This window comes from Notothenia rossii, assembly GCF_949606895.1.
Source record: "Notothenia rossii genome assembly, chromosome: 9".
NCBI classification, from domain to species: Eukaryota; Metazoa; Chordata; class Actinopteri; order Perciformes; family Nototheniidae; genus Notothenia; species Notothenia rossii.
In genome coordinates, this window is record NC_136907.1 from 68,803,746 (window position 1) to 68,821,148 (window position 17,403).

At 38.4% G+C, this 17,403-nt stretch overlaps 2 protein-coding genes across 3 annotated transcripts; both read left to right on the forward strand.

Annotated features, from left to right (window-relative positions):
• The first annotated feature begins 1,847 nt into the window (after positions 1–1,847).
• Positions 1,848–9,345, forward strand: oprk1 (opioid receptor, kappa 1). Its single transcript, XM_079651913.1, has 4 exons — positions 1,848–3,626; positions 3,745–4,058; positions 4,661–5,013; positions 6,650–9,345. The coding sequence occupies exons 2-4, from the start codon at positions 3,823–3,825 to the stop codon at positions 7,186–7,188; spliced, it is 1,128 nt and encodes a 375-aa protein (XP_079508039.1). The 5' UTR covers positions 1,848–3,626; positions 3,745–3,822; the 3' UTR covers positions 7,189–9,345.
• Positions 9,346–11,051: 1,706 nt separating this feature from the next.
• chmp5a (charged multivesicular body protein 5a) lies at positions 11,052–15,799 on the forward strand. Of its 2 annotated transcripts, none has more exons than XM_079651919.1 (8): positions 11,052–11,230; positions 12,140–12,262; positions 12,622–12,668; positions 13,012–13,105; positions 13,380–13,451; positions 13,638–13,746; positions 14,492–14,607; positions 15,014–15,799. In XM_079651919.1, the coding sequence occupies exons 1-8, from the start codon at positions 11,162–11,164 to the stop codon at positions 15,062–15,064; spliced, it is 681 nt and encodes a 226-aa protein (XP_079508045.1). In that variant the 5' UTR covers positions 11,052–11,161; the 3' UTR covers positions 15,065–15,799. The 2 variants fall into 2 exon arrangements, with proteins under 2 accessions (XP_079508045.1, XP_079508046.1); XM_079651920.1 differs by having other exon boundaries at positions 12,140–12,244; positions 15,014–15,796.
• Positions 15,800–17,403: the final 1,604 nt, after the last annotated feature.

Sequence of the window (17,403 nt, forward strand, 5' to 3'; positions counted from 1 at the left end):
GTATCGTATCACATCGTATCACATCGTATCGTATCACATCGTTTCGTATCACATCGTATCGTGTCACATCGTTTCGTATCACATCGTTTCGTATCACATCGTTTCGTATCACATCGTATCACATCGTATCGTATCACATCGTATCGTGTCACATCGTTTCGTATCACATCGTTTCGTATCACATCGTTTCGTATCACATCGTATCACATCGTATCGTATCACATCGTATCGTGTCACATCGTATCGTATCACATCGTATCGTATCACATCGTATCGTATCACATCGTATCGTGTCACATCGTATCGTGTCACATCGTATCGTATCACATCGTATCGTATCACATCGTATCGTATCACATCGTATCGTATCACATCGTATCGTATTACATCGGATCATATCACATCGTATCGTATCACATCGTATCGTATCACATCGTATCGTGTCTCATCGTTTCGTATCACATCGTATCGTATCACACCGTATCGTATAACAAACAGGCTTTGATAGTCAGAGAAGTAGATTAACTATAAAGCAAAAAGGCTGTGACAAGCCTTATATATCAGTGGTAACATCAAAGTATTTACAACACATGTAAGTTGTACTGACCTGTAATGAAGAAATACAAAAATTACAAGACAAGGAGAAAGAAAAGGGAGGGGAACGGGACAAGAGGAGGAGAGACGAAAGGACATCATGCTATTTTTATCATTACAAGTTATTGTATTACTGTTGGGAGGGTCAGCACCCAGTTTATCACCTACACAAATGTGTCCAGGGTCCTCTACCACGCTTGATTTATTTCTTGTTTTACAGAAATTGTCAGGCTGCTTTATGATGTTGATTTTCTCCCGGACTAACATGGACATGTATGATCTATAGTCATAAATGAGGTGATATTTTTTGCCCACTTTTTCTTCCTTGTGCAACAGGTCCGTCTGAGCGTGGGAGGGAAGGCAGATATTTTGAAGTGTAATCAATAGTATTGCAGGATCAAAAGAATATTGCATTTCGGATGTAGAGGGGTTTCTGTCTGTGAAATGTCGCTACTGTGGAGGAGAGCTTTCTTTATCTCTGAAATTCAGATGGCTCCTTCTGTTGTTGCTGCAATGAGGCAATGGATTTCAGAGTAAGCTCACAGTGCATGGGAGTACTGGGACCATTTTCAAATCGTAAATGAAAATCACCAGACTGGTGGTGAAGCACACTTGAAAACCAAGGCTTTTTAGAAAGTCATTTGGGAAAACTTCAACAGTATTCTAGCTTCTTTCCTCATGGTTACTAATAATTCTTCCAAAGGTAAAGCTGTTCTGTGTTTGAGTTGAATACCTGCATTCATCATAAAACTGTTAATTGAAGCATTTCACTGAACAGACATCACCTCAGGGCATTATGAGAAGGCCATTAAAATGCAAAAAGGATTTCATACTTGACCTTGTCTACTGGATGTTATATAACAATGATTTTCTCTCCTCCTCTGGATCTCAAATGAAACAAACGTTCAAGTGCCAGAGGAAGAGGAGCGGTTCGTATCTTGACACAAACAGACCTTCATCTCTGCGTTATTAGGGTTAAGGATTGATGACCTTTCATTTGTCTGACGCTTTTATCCAAAGTGACTCACATAGGTGCAATCAACCACGGAGATACAAACTCAGAACAGCAATTATCCTAGAAGTTCATTAGCTTTCATTAAACTAAACACGTCTAAGTGCAATATACAGAAATAAGAAGTTTGCTTTAGTGTGGTTTGGAATGGGATGTTAACACCATAAAAATGTCTTTATCTATTTCTGATTTTAAAAATGGGAGACTGTTTATAATAAAATAGACTGATGAACAACAACTACAACAACAACGATCAACGTTTTGGGATCATTCAGCAGTTAGGATTTGATTAGTTTATATCTAAGGTTATTCGGGTTAGGGTTAGGTGTTCTGTAGGTTGTAACCGTTTCTGTATAGTATATTAACTCTATTCAATTCTAAATGTGTAAGTAGGATATATTTGGAATATGTCTGTTGAGTGTCTGGTCCCTTATTCTCAAACACCTATAGCTTATCAAGGCGTTCAATTTCATATTTCTCTATTATTTTTTATGATTGTACTTGTATTTTTAAGGGGGCCCTATGATGCTGTTTCCAGGTTCATATTTCTATTTTGAGCCTCCACTGTGATGTGTTTACATGCTGTAATGTTCTGACTGTGCTGCTGCACCTTTTTTCACACTGTTTTTGAACAAAATGAATTAAATTGTTTTTGTTTTAAGATTTTAATTGCTAAGGTGCAGTTAAAACAAGTGGGTTTTCTGTCTCTGACGTAAAATATTTGCACTTTCTGCAGTCCTGATATCAATGGGGGGGGGGCTCGTTTCACCATTTTGGAACCACGAGCAGCAGGAGTTTGTCTGTTGAGAGATAACTGGGTACCATAACTTGTTTTTTCCGGGATCAGAGCTCTATAAAGAGGGAAGATGTGACTCATACTTTATTAACTGTCAGTCCGAGGCTGAAGACTGTCCCTAATATCGTAAGCATCTCACAGCCAGGCCTCTATAGTCAGTAACAATTGAAAGTCACCTAGAAAAGGCTATGTCACTCATGACACCTGGCCCTGATGGGTCTCTAAGCAACAAGTGCTAATGCATGAAACGAAGGAAAGGAAACAGCATCCACCTAATTACGTGCTGGTGGAAATCTGTCTCTGTTGTGCTGAGGGAGATAAAAGGAGAGACATGTTAGACAGGAATAACCCATCATTTTTGTCAACATGTAATCTTTAGTTACAGCATTTATTTTTGATTTTGAGCTCTCCGTGCTGCGTTTGTTTGTGTCTCTGTGGGGAAAATGTAATAACATAAATGATACACAGAGCTCAGAGATGCATTCATCTGAAGATGTCTCTCTGACTTGATGCCTCTTCAACATCTAATTGAACTCTTCATGTTTGCATCGTAGGCGTTGTTCTCACAAGAGTTGCTAGGGAACATCTAATGGCAGCATTGATGGGAATTTAAACATATTCAGAAAGAAGTGCAAACCATTTTGTACTTTCACTTTTTCAACAGGCAACTTGTGAACTCATCAGAATACTTACAAAAATAGATACCTATAACATAAGGTCAACGTGCTGAATGATGTAAAGGTGACAGCTTGGGAGTATATAATACTCATAAAAAGTGCTTTTAACAAAATGGCACAAATCGCAAACTAAAAAACTACCTTTTTGGCAACACAATATAACAGTTTAAGAGACACAAGAATGTAAAAAGTGTGATAATAACACAAGTTACGCATTTTACCATTTTACCAGTAAATAATAACTGATCGTGTACGGTAAATATACGTCCAGCTGTGTGTAATGTATGGTTTTCTGCTGGATGCTGTCTATCAGCTGGCTAAGCCTCTGATGTCACTGAATGAGCAGTGCGGGCTCGCAGTGCGCACCTCCGGGGACGCAGCGGTGGCACAGGCAGTGGATTTTCTGCTCGTCCACTTTAACCCAGAAACCCTTTGTTTCTGCCATATTCACAGTTTCTGGATTTCAATCAGTGTCTAAGCTTCTTATAAGAAACTCCTTATCTGTATTGCTGCATTTGCATGAACTTTATTTGGAGCAGAGAATAAGGTAAGGTGGTGTTTCACTTGTGCACTGGTGTCCTTGAGCGCAGGCTGTTGCGCGCGGTTTCGTTGGAGACATATTCTGTTCTAATAGAGACATTTGCTTCTTTTTTTTTTTGTGGTAGCGATCATCTGAAATTCAGCTTGTTTTGGAGAGATTTCTGTTTAAGTTGAACAGCCGGGTGCAGGCAGCGATCGGCACCATGGAGAGCAGCGTGGTGCACATCTTCAAAGAGGACAGGTGTCCCTCGGAGGACTGTTTTCCAAACTTCACCGATCTACCCGGCTCCTCAGACGTCTTCAACTACACCTCCAACGGCACCTGGGACGCTGAACCCGAGCCCATGTCGCCCATCATCCCCATCATAGTCGCGTTGTACTCCGTGGTGTTTGTGGTGGGCTTGGCGGGCAATTGTTTGGTGATGTATGTCATCATCAGGTGAGTTTTCCTCTCGGAAATATGTCCGTTATTCAAGTCATGCCAAAAGCAATGCGAGTTGCACGCAAATTCACATTAACTGCTCAATTCATATAGCAATAATATATATATATATATATATTTTGGATCAATTGCATCCTTATATCATAAGAACTAATCGGATTTTAAGGGAAACAGTTACATCTTGAATGTAGGGCCATATTGTCTTTCTGTGCATTGAAATTAGGTTTTAGTTGGTAAACTTGGCTCGTTTTATTCTCTTCACCAATGACAACAATACCTTAAACAGTGTAAAAGCTTTGAAATCAATATTTCCTCTCAATGGTCTTTTCATTTTAAGTGTTGTTTGTCAACCTGATTACAGTTCAAAGACTTACTTAGGCAAGACATGATGACAACTCAGATTTTCTTTTTCTCCCCATTAGTTCCCTTTGTGTCATTTTGACTGCAATCTGTTTGATAGGATAACGGCTTAGCACTAAACTCCATCTCAGAAATGGATTTCATTAACCTTGTTCACCTTTAAAGGCTTTAACAACACAAAAAGGAGCCAAACGACTATCTTATCCTTTCAACCTCTTCATGTCTTCTTCTCACAACAGATACACCAAAATGAAAACAGCCACCAACATCTACATCTTCAACCTGGCTGTGGCCGACGCTCTGGTCACCACCACCATGCCTTTCCAGAGCACCGACTACCTGCTGAGCTCATGGCCATTTGGCGAGGTGGCGTGCAAAGTCTTCATCTCCATCGATTATTACAACATGTTCACCAGCATCTTCACCCTGACCATGATGAGCGTGGACCGCTACGTGGCCGTGTGCCACCCCATCAAGGCTCTGGACTTCCGCACGCCCGTCAAGGCCAAGATCATCAACGTGGTCATCTGGCTGCTGTCGTCTGCTGCCGGGATCCCCGCCATGATACTGGGCAGCACCAAGAGCAATAATGGTACCTTGACCTTCATACATTCACACTGCTAGGACTCCACCTCTGATGTGATCCATTCGGCATTAAAATTAACCTAAAAATAATACACCCTGTTATATTATTAAATTGCATTCTTGTATTATAACAACAATTTTAAAACCTAAAGGTAGGCTATCTGTAGCCTCTGATTCAAAGTACCAATCAAAAGCCTGTTGGGCGCCTGTAATAGCCCCACATTCCCTTTGAACGTGCATCATTGGTGTATCGAGTATTAAAGGTAGGGTAGGTAAGAATAGAGAAACCAGCTCGAGTGCGCTAGAAATTGAAAGTACACAACCAGCTAAAATGATTGGTCGTGCTTTTTACAGCACCACGGCTTCCACAGATGACATTTTTTAATGGATTTTTTGTCAAAGCACTTAAGATATCTATTGCTATCGGGATGTTAAGAGCATTCCATGGAATATAACAAAAAGTGTATCTCGAGCCGGTTTCTCAAACTTACCTACCCACTTTTAAGAGCATTCCATGGAATATAACAAAAAGTGTTTCTGAAGTGAATTATCTACCCTACTCTAATCTAGCCACATTTGTAAACTTTTTTTCCCATCTACATATTTTAACTGGGAAAAAAATGTGAGTCATTTTAAACATTGACATTAAGTTATCAGAGGAAGAAGTTTCACGAATGTTAGCAATAGCTTAGCAATAGGTTTAGCAATAGCTTAGCAATAGCTTACCAATAGCTTAGCAACGCAAGGGGAAACACAGATTTTGAATTCTGAACGTTGATTAGAAACTGATTATAATTCAGGTACATTGCTTTGGAGAGGAGACCTCTTTAGTTAATTTACTCTTAATGTAAAACATGTCTATATCTTAAGTAATCAGAGGAACGAGCTTGACAAACATTAGCGGTTTGCTCACAGCCAATACAGCCAACATATGCGGTTCCATTATTGGGGGAATACTAATATTTAACTTGTAACAGCTTTCAATTGTGTTTTTAATGGTTAAAATCCTCATTCATCTTTGAATAGACTTAGCTTCCTGTGAAATCCTCCCTGACTGCTATGGTGTGGTTATGCGTTGAAAATAACCAACCCTATGATCCCTATCTACTTCACCACACCACCAACCCCTAGGCTCTTAAGGGCAGATAATGACATAGTGTGTGTTGATAGAAGTCATAAGCCTTTCTGCTCATCTCTCTCTGGTTCAGTCCCTCCCTGCTAAGTAGACAAAAGATCTATCAGCTGCAAAAGGGCTCTAACAAGCAATTTCAAACTTCAAGCCCCACTTCATAGCACCATAGTTCCTTAAATATCTCAATTAGATGCAGCAAGTATCCTTCTTTCCTGAAGAGGATGTTCTGTAGGTTTGATGAGATCCTGCATTGCATCTTTCTGAATAGATGAAGCAGTTATAGACATTATAGGTCCTTCTAGTTAATAGAGCTCAAAGGAGGCATTCTTTTCCAGCAAAGGTTTGATAGATCGTGCACGATTATAAAGCTCAATGCACTATGAGACTAGGTGACGAACCGGATTCTGGCTGAGTACTCTTTGTCTTTTTGGTTTCCTCTGAATTTGGGGTTAGGTTTATTATGGCTTTTCTTTGTGTTTGACTGGTAAAACTGTTGTTCTGGGACTAACAGGGACTACAGAGTGTGCCATGCAGTTCCCTGAACCCTACAGCTACTGGGACACCCTGATGAAGATCTGCGTCTTCATCTTTGGCTTCGTGGCACCCGTCATCATCATCACCGTCTGCTACACGCTGATGGTGCTGCGTCTGAAGAGCGTGCGCCTGCTGTCGGGCTCACGAGAGAAGGACCGTAACCTCCGCCGGATCACCCGCCTGGTCCTGGTGGTGGTCGCCGTCTTCGTGGTGTGCTGGACGCCCATCCACATCTTCATCTTAGTCAAGGCGCTGTCTGGCAACGTTCCCGAGACCACCGCCGTCATGGCCGCCTACTTCTTCTGTGTGGCGCTGGGCTACACCAACAGCAGCCTCAACCCCATCCTCTACGCCTTCTTGGACGAGAACTTCAAGAGGTGCTTCAGGGACTTCTGCTGCCCCGGAGTCAAAGGACACGGAGACTCTCATGGGGTGAGTCGGGTGAGGAGCACCCTGCGGGACCACTCGTGTCCCACAGAGGCCCGGGGGGGTGGGAGGCAGGCCCGGCCCGTATGACTAGCCATGGACACGTCCCTCATGCCCTGTCAGAGCTGGGAGGACTCAAACGACCTGCCGACTCAAGTCACCACTGCCATCTGAGGGAGGGGCTAAAGCCAGGGCTAGCTTTTATTTATTTATCCAGCGTGATGCTCAGATACTCGACAGCCAGGTTTACTTAAAGGTCAAGTGTGTAGGTTTTAGTGTCATAGTGTCATAAACCCAACTATTCGTAAGTATGTTGGCACTTCTGGTTCCCTCATCTTGGGACTTCTGGCGATTTCATTTACGCTTCAACAATTATAAATCTAGTGTTACTGCAAGTCGACCGCTGATCATTTACTACATTTACAACTTAATTGACTATTTACTACATGATAGCAATTCTTATTACTATATGTAACAGTGACAATGATTGTGCTTGGGGCTAAGGGCTACACACAGGGCAGAGAAGTGAAAAAGTAGTGAGACATTTTTCTTTTAAAGTTTGTTTTTCCGTGGGATCTGTTGACATTTAGAAAAATAAAGATTGTTGGAACAATCATTTCAAATGTACTTTAGGTTTAAGCCTTTGAGACCGTGATTGTGAAGTGTAGTTAATGCCTCTGGAGTCACAACCCAGATAATAAATCTAATATTTTGAAATGTATAAAATGTACAAAGCTGAAATCCAGAAAAGAAAAGAAAAGTGTCATTATTGTTCATATTGTTGGTATGAACAATGAACATATGATTAAGATGAGACAAACCAAAACATATTTATTATTATGTAGCTTGACCAGATTTTGTTCACCTTACTTGGTAAGTCAACTAGTGGTTTGTGAACAAAATTTAAAAAAGAAATCAGCCCTAATTATTTCGGGAACAAACTGCATTATGGGCATTGTTTTTAACTGATTGTTTATTTTTGTGAATTGTATTTTTGATGCTGTAAAAATGTGTGAATAGTCTATATATCATTGGCAGTGAACCCATGAAAAATATATAGGGAGGCTGTGGCTCAGTGGGTAGTGTGATGGACTTCGAATCAGGGGGTAGCAAGTTTGAGTCCCACTGTAGTCAGCATGTCATTGTGTCCCTGGGCAAGACACTTCACCCCAAATTGCTACTGTGGGGATTGTCCACAGTACTGAATGTATGTAAGTCGCTTTGGATAAAAGCGTCTAACAAAATGACATGTAATGTAATGTAATATAGTAATCTCTCAGGGATCATCCTGTGTAATTCACCACTAGAACGTACTACATTAAGTATTCTCCTGATGGCTGACTTTCATGAGGCTTTGGTCTCAAAGCTATGTGCACAGTCTGTTCTTTGAAGCCATTTTAACAAACTACAATTACATCTGACATGGATCCACACCTTTTATTCCAGGCAGTAGGTGTTGGTTGTATACATTGTTACGTCAACCTGGCCTGTTCACACCTTGTCTGAAATACTAGTTATTGGAAAAACTGGGTTACAGCGCTCCAAGGAAACAGCTCACATGACAACCACATATGTATCAATCCAACATGCCTTTTGGTGTTCAATGCAATTCAACGTTCATACTGTAAATAACAATGAACTCATTAGTTTATTGTCTTGGAAATGTACATGTAACTGATTACTGTCGTTGTTTCCTGAATTATTTTAGCTTTCATATGAGTCACTAGATCAAATCAAATCATGCTTGTGATGGTTTTTCTTAATGTAGAGCAACCTGTTAATATATGTATCTGTCTAAATCTGATAGGGTAGTTATAGCAGAACATGTTTTGTTGTGCCTTTTTCTGTGTGCCTTATTTTAATTGGCCTCTGAACTCAGATATTTTCCTTATTTTTAAAAGATCAGCAATTAGCCACATCCATTTTTGTGCTGCCTTTCTTTCCCTTTAATGATATGAAAGTATGTTGTGGTATAAACGTACTGCTTTTAATTATTGTAGCACTAGAAGTCCTACTGAGGACCCCTGGTATGTATTTCTTATCTATTCCTCAAATACTGTATTTTAAACAATAGAAAGTATTGTTTTCCTATTAAAATGATCAGCCCAGGTCTGAGCACCACATACTGTATGTATAATGTGCTGCTGCATTATAAATTGACTGTATCTGTTGGATATGTTGCTGTATCTTTTAGCTTTGAATATCAAAACATGCTCCATGTGTCACATTAAAGCGGTGAAAAGTGAATTTTCTTCATTTAAAGATCAATATCAAAGTGTATCTTCTGTTTTCACTTCAACTCAACCCAAAGTAGCCTAAGTGTTTCCTTTTTTTGTTGGTGGCCATGCGCTAAATTGCGTTATGACCTTATAGATATATACAGTTTATTTGGTTTGAAAAAAATGGTATTGCTATGTTCATGTTGATAGCATTTAGTGTCATGTCTAATTACAGAATCATTTGGTAGTTAGGGAAGAATAGCGTATAACTGCAGAATATTTTCAATCTAATACTGACATTTGTATTTAGTATCTAATTATGATCTTGTAAATGGTGTCTAATTGTGCATTAGCATGACCTGTTTGGTTTCTATGAAGTTTATTTTGGGTCTATTGGGAATATGCTCCAGCTGAAATACTACTGATGTATTATATTTGATAATACTGTAGTTACAATACTTGTGCTAATACCAGTACTGCTATATAATTATTACTGACACGCCTGCTTTCTCCTGCCGCTACTTCCACTACGCCTCGCTTTTGCTAGTTTGAGGCTTCCGCTTTTTAAAATTGTGGATATAATTGGAAAGGACAAAGGTTTTTCATAGTGGTGTGCAGAGGGATTCTCAGATATTTGAGAGGCAAATTAAATCAGTCAGTTCCTGTGTGCATTGATTATGCTATTAGCCATAATGACGAAGATTACTGCAGTTTTCTGTCTGTCAAGGTCTGTGTGCATTGGGAAGCCATTACATAGCCAAGTTCAGAAATAGGCTCCTGTGCCTAATTAGGCTCTAATAGACTTCATCGTTCAGGGGAAAACCGTAAATCACTGCAGCTGCATAAAGCACATCCTAAAACAATGATTGACAAAAACAGAATTTGAACATGCATGTGCTATTACTTGTTTATGTATTTACTGGTTTTCAAAATACATAAATTGAGAACAGGTCTAAGGTTGCCAGTTTGGCTTGTGTTGATACATATACATTTACAAACAAGCGGTTCATAAATTAACTAAAATAAATTATCCATGACACACAGCGAAGTCTACATATAGTAACCCTCTTAATCATGAAACCATTTTGATTTAAAAAAAGCACTAATACTTTTATGATTACCTTTGTTTGCTACCAAATCATATTTACATGCAGATGGGGTTATATTCCTATAGATGTAAGAAATACTCACACTTAAGTACAATTTGCAGTACAGAAGACTCCTGCATTTAAAATCTTCCTTAGGTAAAAGTACAAAAGTATTAGTAACAAAATATATTTAAAGTACCAAAAGTAATTATGTGTTATAGCCCCTTTCAGAATAATGTATATCAACATACCGGATTATGAATATTGAAGCATTATTGGGTTTATCACTGATGGTAAATGTTGAGCTAATTTAAAATACTTAGTATACTGATGCTGGAAATATTAACCTATTATGTCATCATTTATTAGTTGATGTATCTATTGTATTGCTAATAATCCAAGTCTTTAAAATCACAAAAGTTTTCAGATAAATGTAGTGGAGTAAAGTTAGGTCAACAATATAATTAAAAGCTATATTCAATCCCTCTGTATCTTCAGTGTGGAGGTTTAACAAAGACTATTGCATCTGCGGGGACAATGGGTTTTCACTACAGCTCATGTTCAGCTATTCGCCACACGGGGGCAGGCGTGTTTGGAGAAAATACCTCATCTCATTCGCCACAACCGTTCACACCAACCAATAGGAACCGTTTGCGTCTGAACCGTTACTTCCGGGTGTAAGTCCGTTTTCATTTGATGATTCTTTGTATTTCATCTAAATAAAGCTACGAAATAAAGCTACAAAACGTTTAGAAAATGAACCGAATATTTGGACGTGGAAAGCCGAAGTCGCCTACTCCAAATCTGTCGGACTGTATCGGAAATGTGAGTCTCTGTTTTGTTGTTTACAACCTCAGGTGCCATTACTGAGCTAACACTGCTAACATGCTTCTGTTAATAAACACCTGCCCCACTACCAGCAATATAAATACCCCCTCGCTTTTATTTTTCATTCTGGTTTAGACTGTGAAATAGGTATATATTTGTTAACCAACAGCCGTCAATTATTTTCCTTTGCACATGCTTTTACACCTCTAGCTTTCTTATCCTTATATATTCCAGGGTCTTGATTGTGAAATGAGAGCTATCAATTCAGGTTAATGGGATTTATTAGCATGACATTTGACATGTGTTTCCTAAGCAAATACAATTATGAAATTCAAAGGCAGCGCAAATAACATTTATTTATTTATATAATTTATAACTCAAGCAAAATGACAACAAATAATAATAACAAATACAGTGAAATAAATTTCAATCAATGAAAGAACCAAAACAAGGGATTTACAATATTAGTTGTTAGAATAAACGAGATGATAATATAACTAAATCAAATTAAAAAAATTACATGTATATTTATTTATATTGTTTGGGTCGAGGGAATGTCTAAAGTTAAGAAAAAATCGTCTTGCCCACAACTTTGAGGTGGTTTCAAGGTATTTATCATAATAGGCTACGAGCTTTAGGTGTTTGAAACATATTGACCTAGAGAAAAATACACTAAATGTAAGAAAAACATTGATGCAAACATATTACTCTTTGCATCTCTCCTTGATTTGCCAAATTAAGAGATTATTGAGTTTGGGAACATAGTAGACTATGCTGTTTATGCGCTTTCTGTCTCCCTTCCTGTTTTCCACATGCAGCACACAGAGCGGGTATTAAGGCTGTGTGTTTGTTCTGCAAGGATGCTGCAAATCAATACTCCTCTAATCAACCCCCTCTTTTCTGCAGGTGGATGCAAGATCAGAGTCCATAGAGAAGAAGATTGGCAGACTAGACGTTGAGCTTGTGAAGTACAAAGATCAGATGAAGAAGATGAGAGACGGGCCCTCGAAGGTATCACAAACACAACAAGTAAACCACAGGAATTATGAAGATTACTCGAAGCTGCTCGATTATGGCAAAAATCATAATCTCGATTATTTGGGTCAATAATTGTAATTGCGATTCTGTAAATGCTATTATTCATTGACTTTGAAAACATCCATTTATTGGAGAAAAAAAATGTTAACAGTATGTTTTTAACAGTTGATTACCCTGAACTTTAAGTATAATTCAACTGAAAAAACAAAAACAAAAAAATAAATAAAAAGATAATCGTTTTATTTCGATTACGTTGTTTTCGTAATCATTGCAAGCCGTAATCGTAATCGCGATTAAAATACGATTAATTGAGCAGCCCTACAACATGATTCATTTTTTTTTTAATACAGAACATGGTCAAACAGAAGGCTTTGAGAGTCCTGAAGCAGAAGAGAATGTGAGTCCACTGCACAGTTTATACCCTAAGATGTATACATAAATAAGTACTGTATCAATTTGTTTCTGTATGGAAATGCCATATATGTCAATACTATAATTCATAAGTTGTGTCACCATTACAGGGTTACTTTTCAGTTTCCTTGGTTATGATTAATGATGAATACAGTTATGGACTTCATTCTTCATTAAAAAATGCTTGCATGTTACAAATATTAGCCAATATATGGCCACTCGAATGTCTATCTATTGCAGCCTTAAAAAATCCAGTATTGGAATGTCTCTACTTAGAATAATATGAAGTGCTCATTGTTTTAAAACTCACCTGTGTTTGTTTTACGCAGGTATGAAGGTCAAAGAGAGCAGCTGGCTCAGCAGTCTTTCAACATGGAGCAGACAAACTACACCATCCAGACATTAAAGGACACCAAAACAACCGTAAGAGCCAAACGACTTGATAAGCAAACTTAGTCATATGTGTTAAGTAAGGGATGAAACGTTGTCATGCCAAACAGTCCTCTCGTGCTGTCTTAGATACCTAAGGAGTGCCTGAGACAAGAAATCTCACATATTCAGATTCAGACGTTTCTTCATCTTTTTCCATGTGTCTCTACCTGAAAAAGACACATAACTGATTCTATTCCAGGGCTAATAATGTCCTTTTTACCAATGACAAAATATAAACCTTGTGCAATGTATTTTTTGTTTACAGGTGGAGGCCATGAAGATCGGTGCAAAGGAAATGAAAAGTGCTTACAAGGACGTCAAAGTTGATCAAATCGATGTGGGTTTACCGCTAAACTATTTGTATTATAATTCAATAATAGGTACACTGAACATCAATGCTAACAAAGGATCATCTATTTTCTCTATTTGTGCCTCAGAATGTCCTAAACTATGTCAAGACGTACCCTTGTTTCATTCAGAGGTATGATACATATTGAGTGACCATGTGTGTTTGATATTTCAGGATCTACAGGACCAACTGGGGGACATGATGGAGGATGCCAGCGAGGTCCAAGAGGCGCTGAGCCGCAGCTACGGCACTCCAGATATAGACGAGGATGATCTTGAAGCAGGTATACCTGACATGTTTGTTTTTTATTTAGTCTCTGGGCCCACGCCATTTTGATGCTGCTAGTTTAATAAAGAAACAACTAATGGTTCTTTCTAAGCTTTTCAAAATAGAACACAAAGTACTTTAAAAATTCTGAAACAAGAATCAGAAACAGGTAGGTTTACACGTACGAGGAATTTGACTTGATTTAACCAGAATTAAAAACACAGGTAGAGAACTGTAGAATGTAACTATTGTTCACGCTCACAGGCAAACATGAAAGTAATTGACTGTAGATCTGCACGATTTGGGAAAAATAACTCATTGTGATAATTTTGACTGGTATTCCAATTGCGATATGATATTCATGATATTTAAGGGAATGATCATTTTGCATCATTATTCTCAATATCATTGAAAAACATATTTAGATATCTTTTTAAGAGGATCTGTAGCAAACAAAAAGAGGATTTGTAGCACCTCTGCAGCACCACGATACTTTAGATTTAAATGTGATTCTTATGACATATTTAGCATTTAACAAATATTGTTCCTCCTGCGATTTGAATATTGCACTAGTCCATGTTGCAATTGCTATACGTTTGCGATTAATGGTGCAGCCCTTATTGATTGATACAAATAGTCATATTCACTCTTTTAACAATTGAGAAAAATCTAGTGGTGGAAAATCTGTTGTTGGGATGCGAGCTTGGCCAAACCTGCTACAGCGCGTGCAGTACTGTGTTGATGGTGTGACTGTGTTTCAGAGCTGGACGCGCTGGGCGACGAGCTGCTGCTGGACGACGACAGCTCGTACCTGGAGGACGCCTCGGCCTCCCCATCCATCCCCGAGGGAATGCCCAGCGACGCCAAGAAAAACAAGGTAACAGTATTCAGAAGATCGTGGTCACTAACACTTTATAATGAAGGCACCAAGTGGAGAATTACAGAATAAAGAATGCATGGAAGGGAAATAAAAATAAAGATTTGCATGCGTCACGTTTAAAACATAATGTGTGCTTCCTGAAGTAAAAATGGTCATGCAGTTAACGGGCTATAATGTGTGAGACTGTTGGAATCATATTCAGTGTTTTGCTCCACTAAAAATGATCAACAAAAAGACCAAGTCCAAATAAAAACGAGCTCAATATAACCCAAATGATGACTGTATGCATGCCACATATTCACTTTGAGCAAACAAGGTGAACTTGTTATTAGATGGGTCTTTTAAGCTGTTGGGGGCCTCGGATAGCCTCTGTTTTTTAAGTGTTTTGTTTTTGTCATTTCAGGACGGCGTTCTGGTGGATGAGTTCGGCCTGCCACAGATTCCTGCCTCGTAAACAAGGGATGGATTAAAGCAACTGCACTTCAACTGAAAACACTTTTATAAGAGTAACATGTATACATGCAAAAGGTTTGACCTGAGAACACTACGATTTTGAAGCCATCCGTGTATTGGGTTGTGTATTTTTAACACTACCGTGCTAGCATGTGGCCTTGTGTGACCTTTTTTTAAAAACATGATTCCCCTTTCGTTTGTTTTCGTCCTCCTGTCTAGCACTTATCCATCAGTCTCGTCCATCACCGGTATTACCAAGCTCATTTTTATTTGTCTTAATTGTGTTCTTGTTTTGTGTGTTGTTCGGTCATCACTGTTATGTTTTAGTTTTGTCTTGCAAGTGGAGATTATTCTATTATTTTAAACATGCAAATTAAAGTATGTGTTTTAACTTACCACTGAATTCTTTGGTTAATTATTTTTCAACCAGGACAACAAATCATTGCATTTAACATCTTTAAGTCACTGTGAAGATGCGAGGCACTTGTATACATATTAAAGTGCTTTTTCCTTTATAAATATGGTACTTAAGTACAGATTTTAGGTACTTGTACTTAACTGAAGTATTTCCATTTTATAACACTTTATACTTCTACTCTATTACATTTTGGAAGCAAATGTTGTATCTACTCCCCTGTATTTATTTTACAGATGTATTTACTAGTTTCTTATAAATCCAGATTTTGACACACTATACTTCGGAAAAACATTATTTGATATAGATTAATCCATCCAATATTATATATATAAACATAAAGCCAACCATATTACAGAGAGACATTACAAACAACTTTGTACATACTTTCCTAAAAAGGTCTCTTTTTGATGTTAACTCAATGTGTAAAAATTTTGAAAACGTCTTAATCCAATTCTCTATTATTCAATACATCAGGGCCGGCCCTAGACTTTTGGGGGCCCTAAGCGAGCTTTGGCTTGGGGGCCCCCCTCACTCTAGCGCGTTCTCACTACACGCAACACGGAACCAACTTTTGTCTTATGATGTTAACATAAGCATACATATTGTATAAATAAGCAAGTAAACACTGTGGACCTAGGGGGTCCTCACCTCCTCTAAGGGGGTCCTCACCTCCTTTAGGGGGGTCCGGGGGCATGCTCCCCCGGGATTTAAAAAAAAAATATTGAAGTTAAAAGCATCAATCTGGTGCACTTTGAGAGCAAAATTAAGAGATCTATGGATACATCTCTCAACACTCATATGAAACAAAGCTGTAACAGATTTTTCTTTATGGATATTTTACAAATCACTTAAACTGTATTCTTGTTTTGTCATATAGTATTTCATAACTGTTTTTCATTTATTCTCTCTGGCTGTCCATCTCATAATGTTCACATATAAACTAGCTGTCACTAGGAATATCATTCAGAAGAATTATAATTTCTTCACTCAGGATCAACTGTGTACTGTAAGGCTGCGTCTAGCTTCATGTCGAACAGTAAGTCAACATTTCCGAGGGAGCTTTCTTTGAAATCACCTGGTAACGCTAAAAAACATTACATTTAGATTGTATGACAAAGTGTTTATTTAATATATCTGGCTAGCTATAGCTACTTGCTAACAGTTTAGCTTACCCCCGCGATTCAAAGTAACGTCAACGTAGCTGTAACTTATGCTTTGCTTACATGTTCGCATAACTTGGAAGTTTACTTACATTTACATACCTTGTTTACCTGGCTCAAGTGGTGGATCTGGGGTTGTTGTGTGAGCTACCACTTGAGAATTGTCGTCTTTTTAAGATGTCCATCTTCAAAAACTCTGAGTCCGACTGACAGTTTAGTTTAAACATTGTCACAGCTCACAAGATAGGTGCCTGTCAGCCAATAAGACAGATGTTTATTTGCATTCAACTCTCTGGTTGGTCTGGTGTCTTGCCTCTGTTGCATTCACTGAACACGGGAAATTACAATCCTGCCGTCCTCTCTAGTGTCATGATGAGGTTCAGGTAAAGCACGGTTAATGTATTATATTATTGACTCAATAATATAATACATGACTTTGAGAGTAAGCAATCTAGACATATTAACACCATTAATTAAACATACTTATCACGGCGACGGTGTAGCCTACTGAGATCTTTTTTTCTTTTCAAATTATTTATTTTTTTTGTTTGCTAGGGGGCCCCTTAGTGGCTGCAGGGCCCTAAGCGGCCGCCTATTTCACTTAATTGGTCGGGCCGGCTCTGCAATACATCATATTTAAATCAACTCCATTTTGAAAGTTGAATCTGTTTGTATAAAGTCCTCCAGATATATTACAAACACACAAAGTTTAACCTTCCAATGGACTTTGTTTGGTAATTTCAAACATTCTATGACATCCTT

Excerpts from the sequence above, each read along its gene's own strand:
- oprk1 (XM_079651913.1), top strand. The coding sequence starts at position 3,823 with ATGGAGAGCAGCGTGGTGCACATCTTCAAAGAGGACAGGTGTCCCTCG. Across the intron at positions 4,059-4,660 it reads GTGATGTATGTCATCATCAG|ATACACCAAAATGAAAACAG; the intron begins GTGAGTTTTCCT and ends TTCTCACAACAG. Across the intron at positions 5,014-6,649 it reads CAGCACCAAGAGCAATAATG|GGACTACAGAGTGTGCCATG; the intron begins GTACCTTGACCT and ends TGGGACTAACAG.
- chmp5a (XM_079651919.1), top strand. The coding sequence starts at position 11,162 with ATGAACCGAATATTTGGACGTGGAAAGCCGAAGTCGCCTACTCCAAAT. Across the intron at positions 12,669-13,011 it reads GTCCTGAAGCAGAAGAGAAT|GTATGAAGGTCAAAGAGAGC; the intron begins GTGAGTCCACTG and ends TGTTTTACGCAG. Across the intron at positions 13,747-14,491 it reads CGAGGATGATCTTGAAGCAG|AGCTGGACGCGCTGGGCGAC; the intron begins GTATACCTGACA and ends ACTGTGTTTCAG.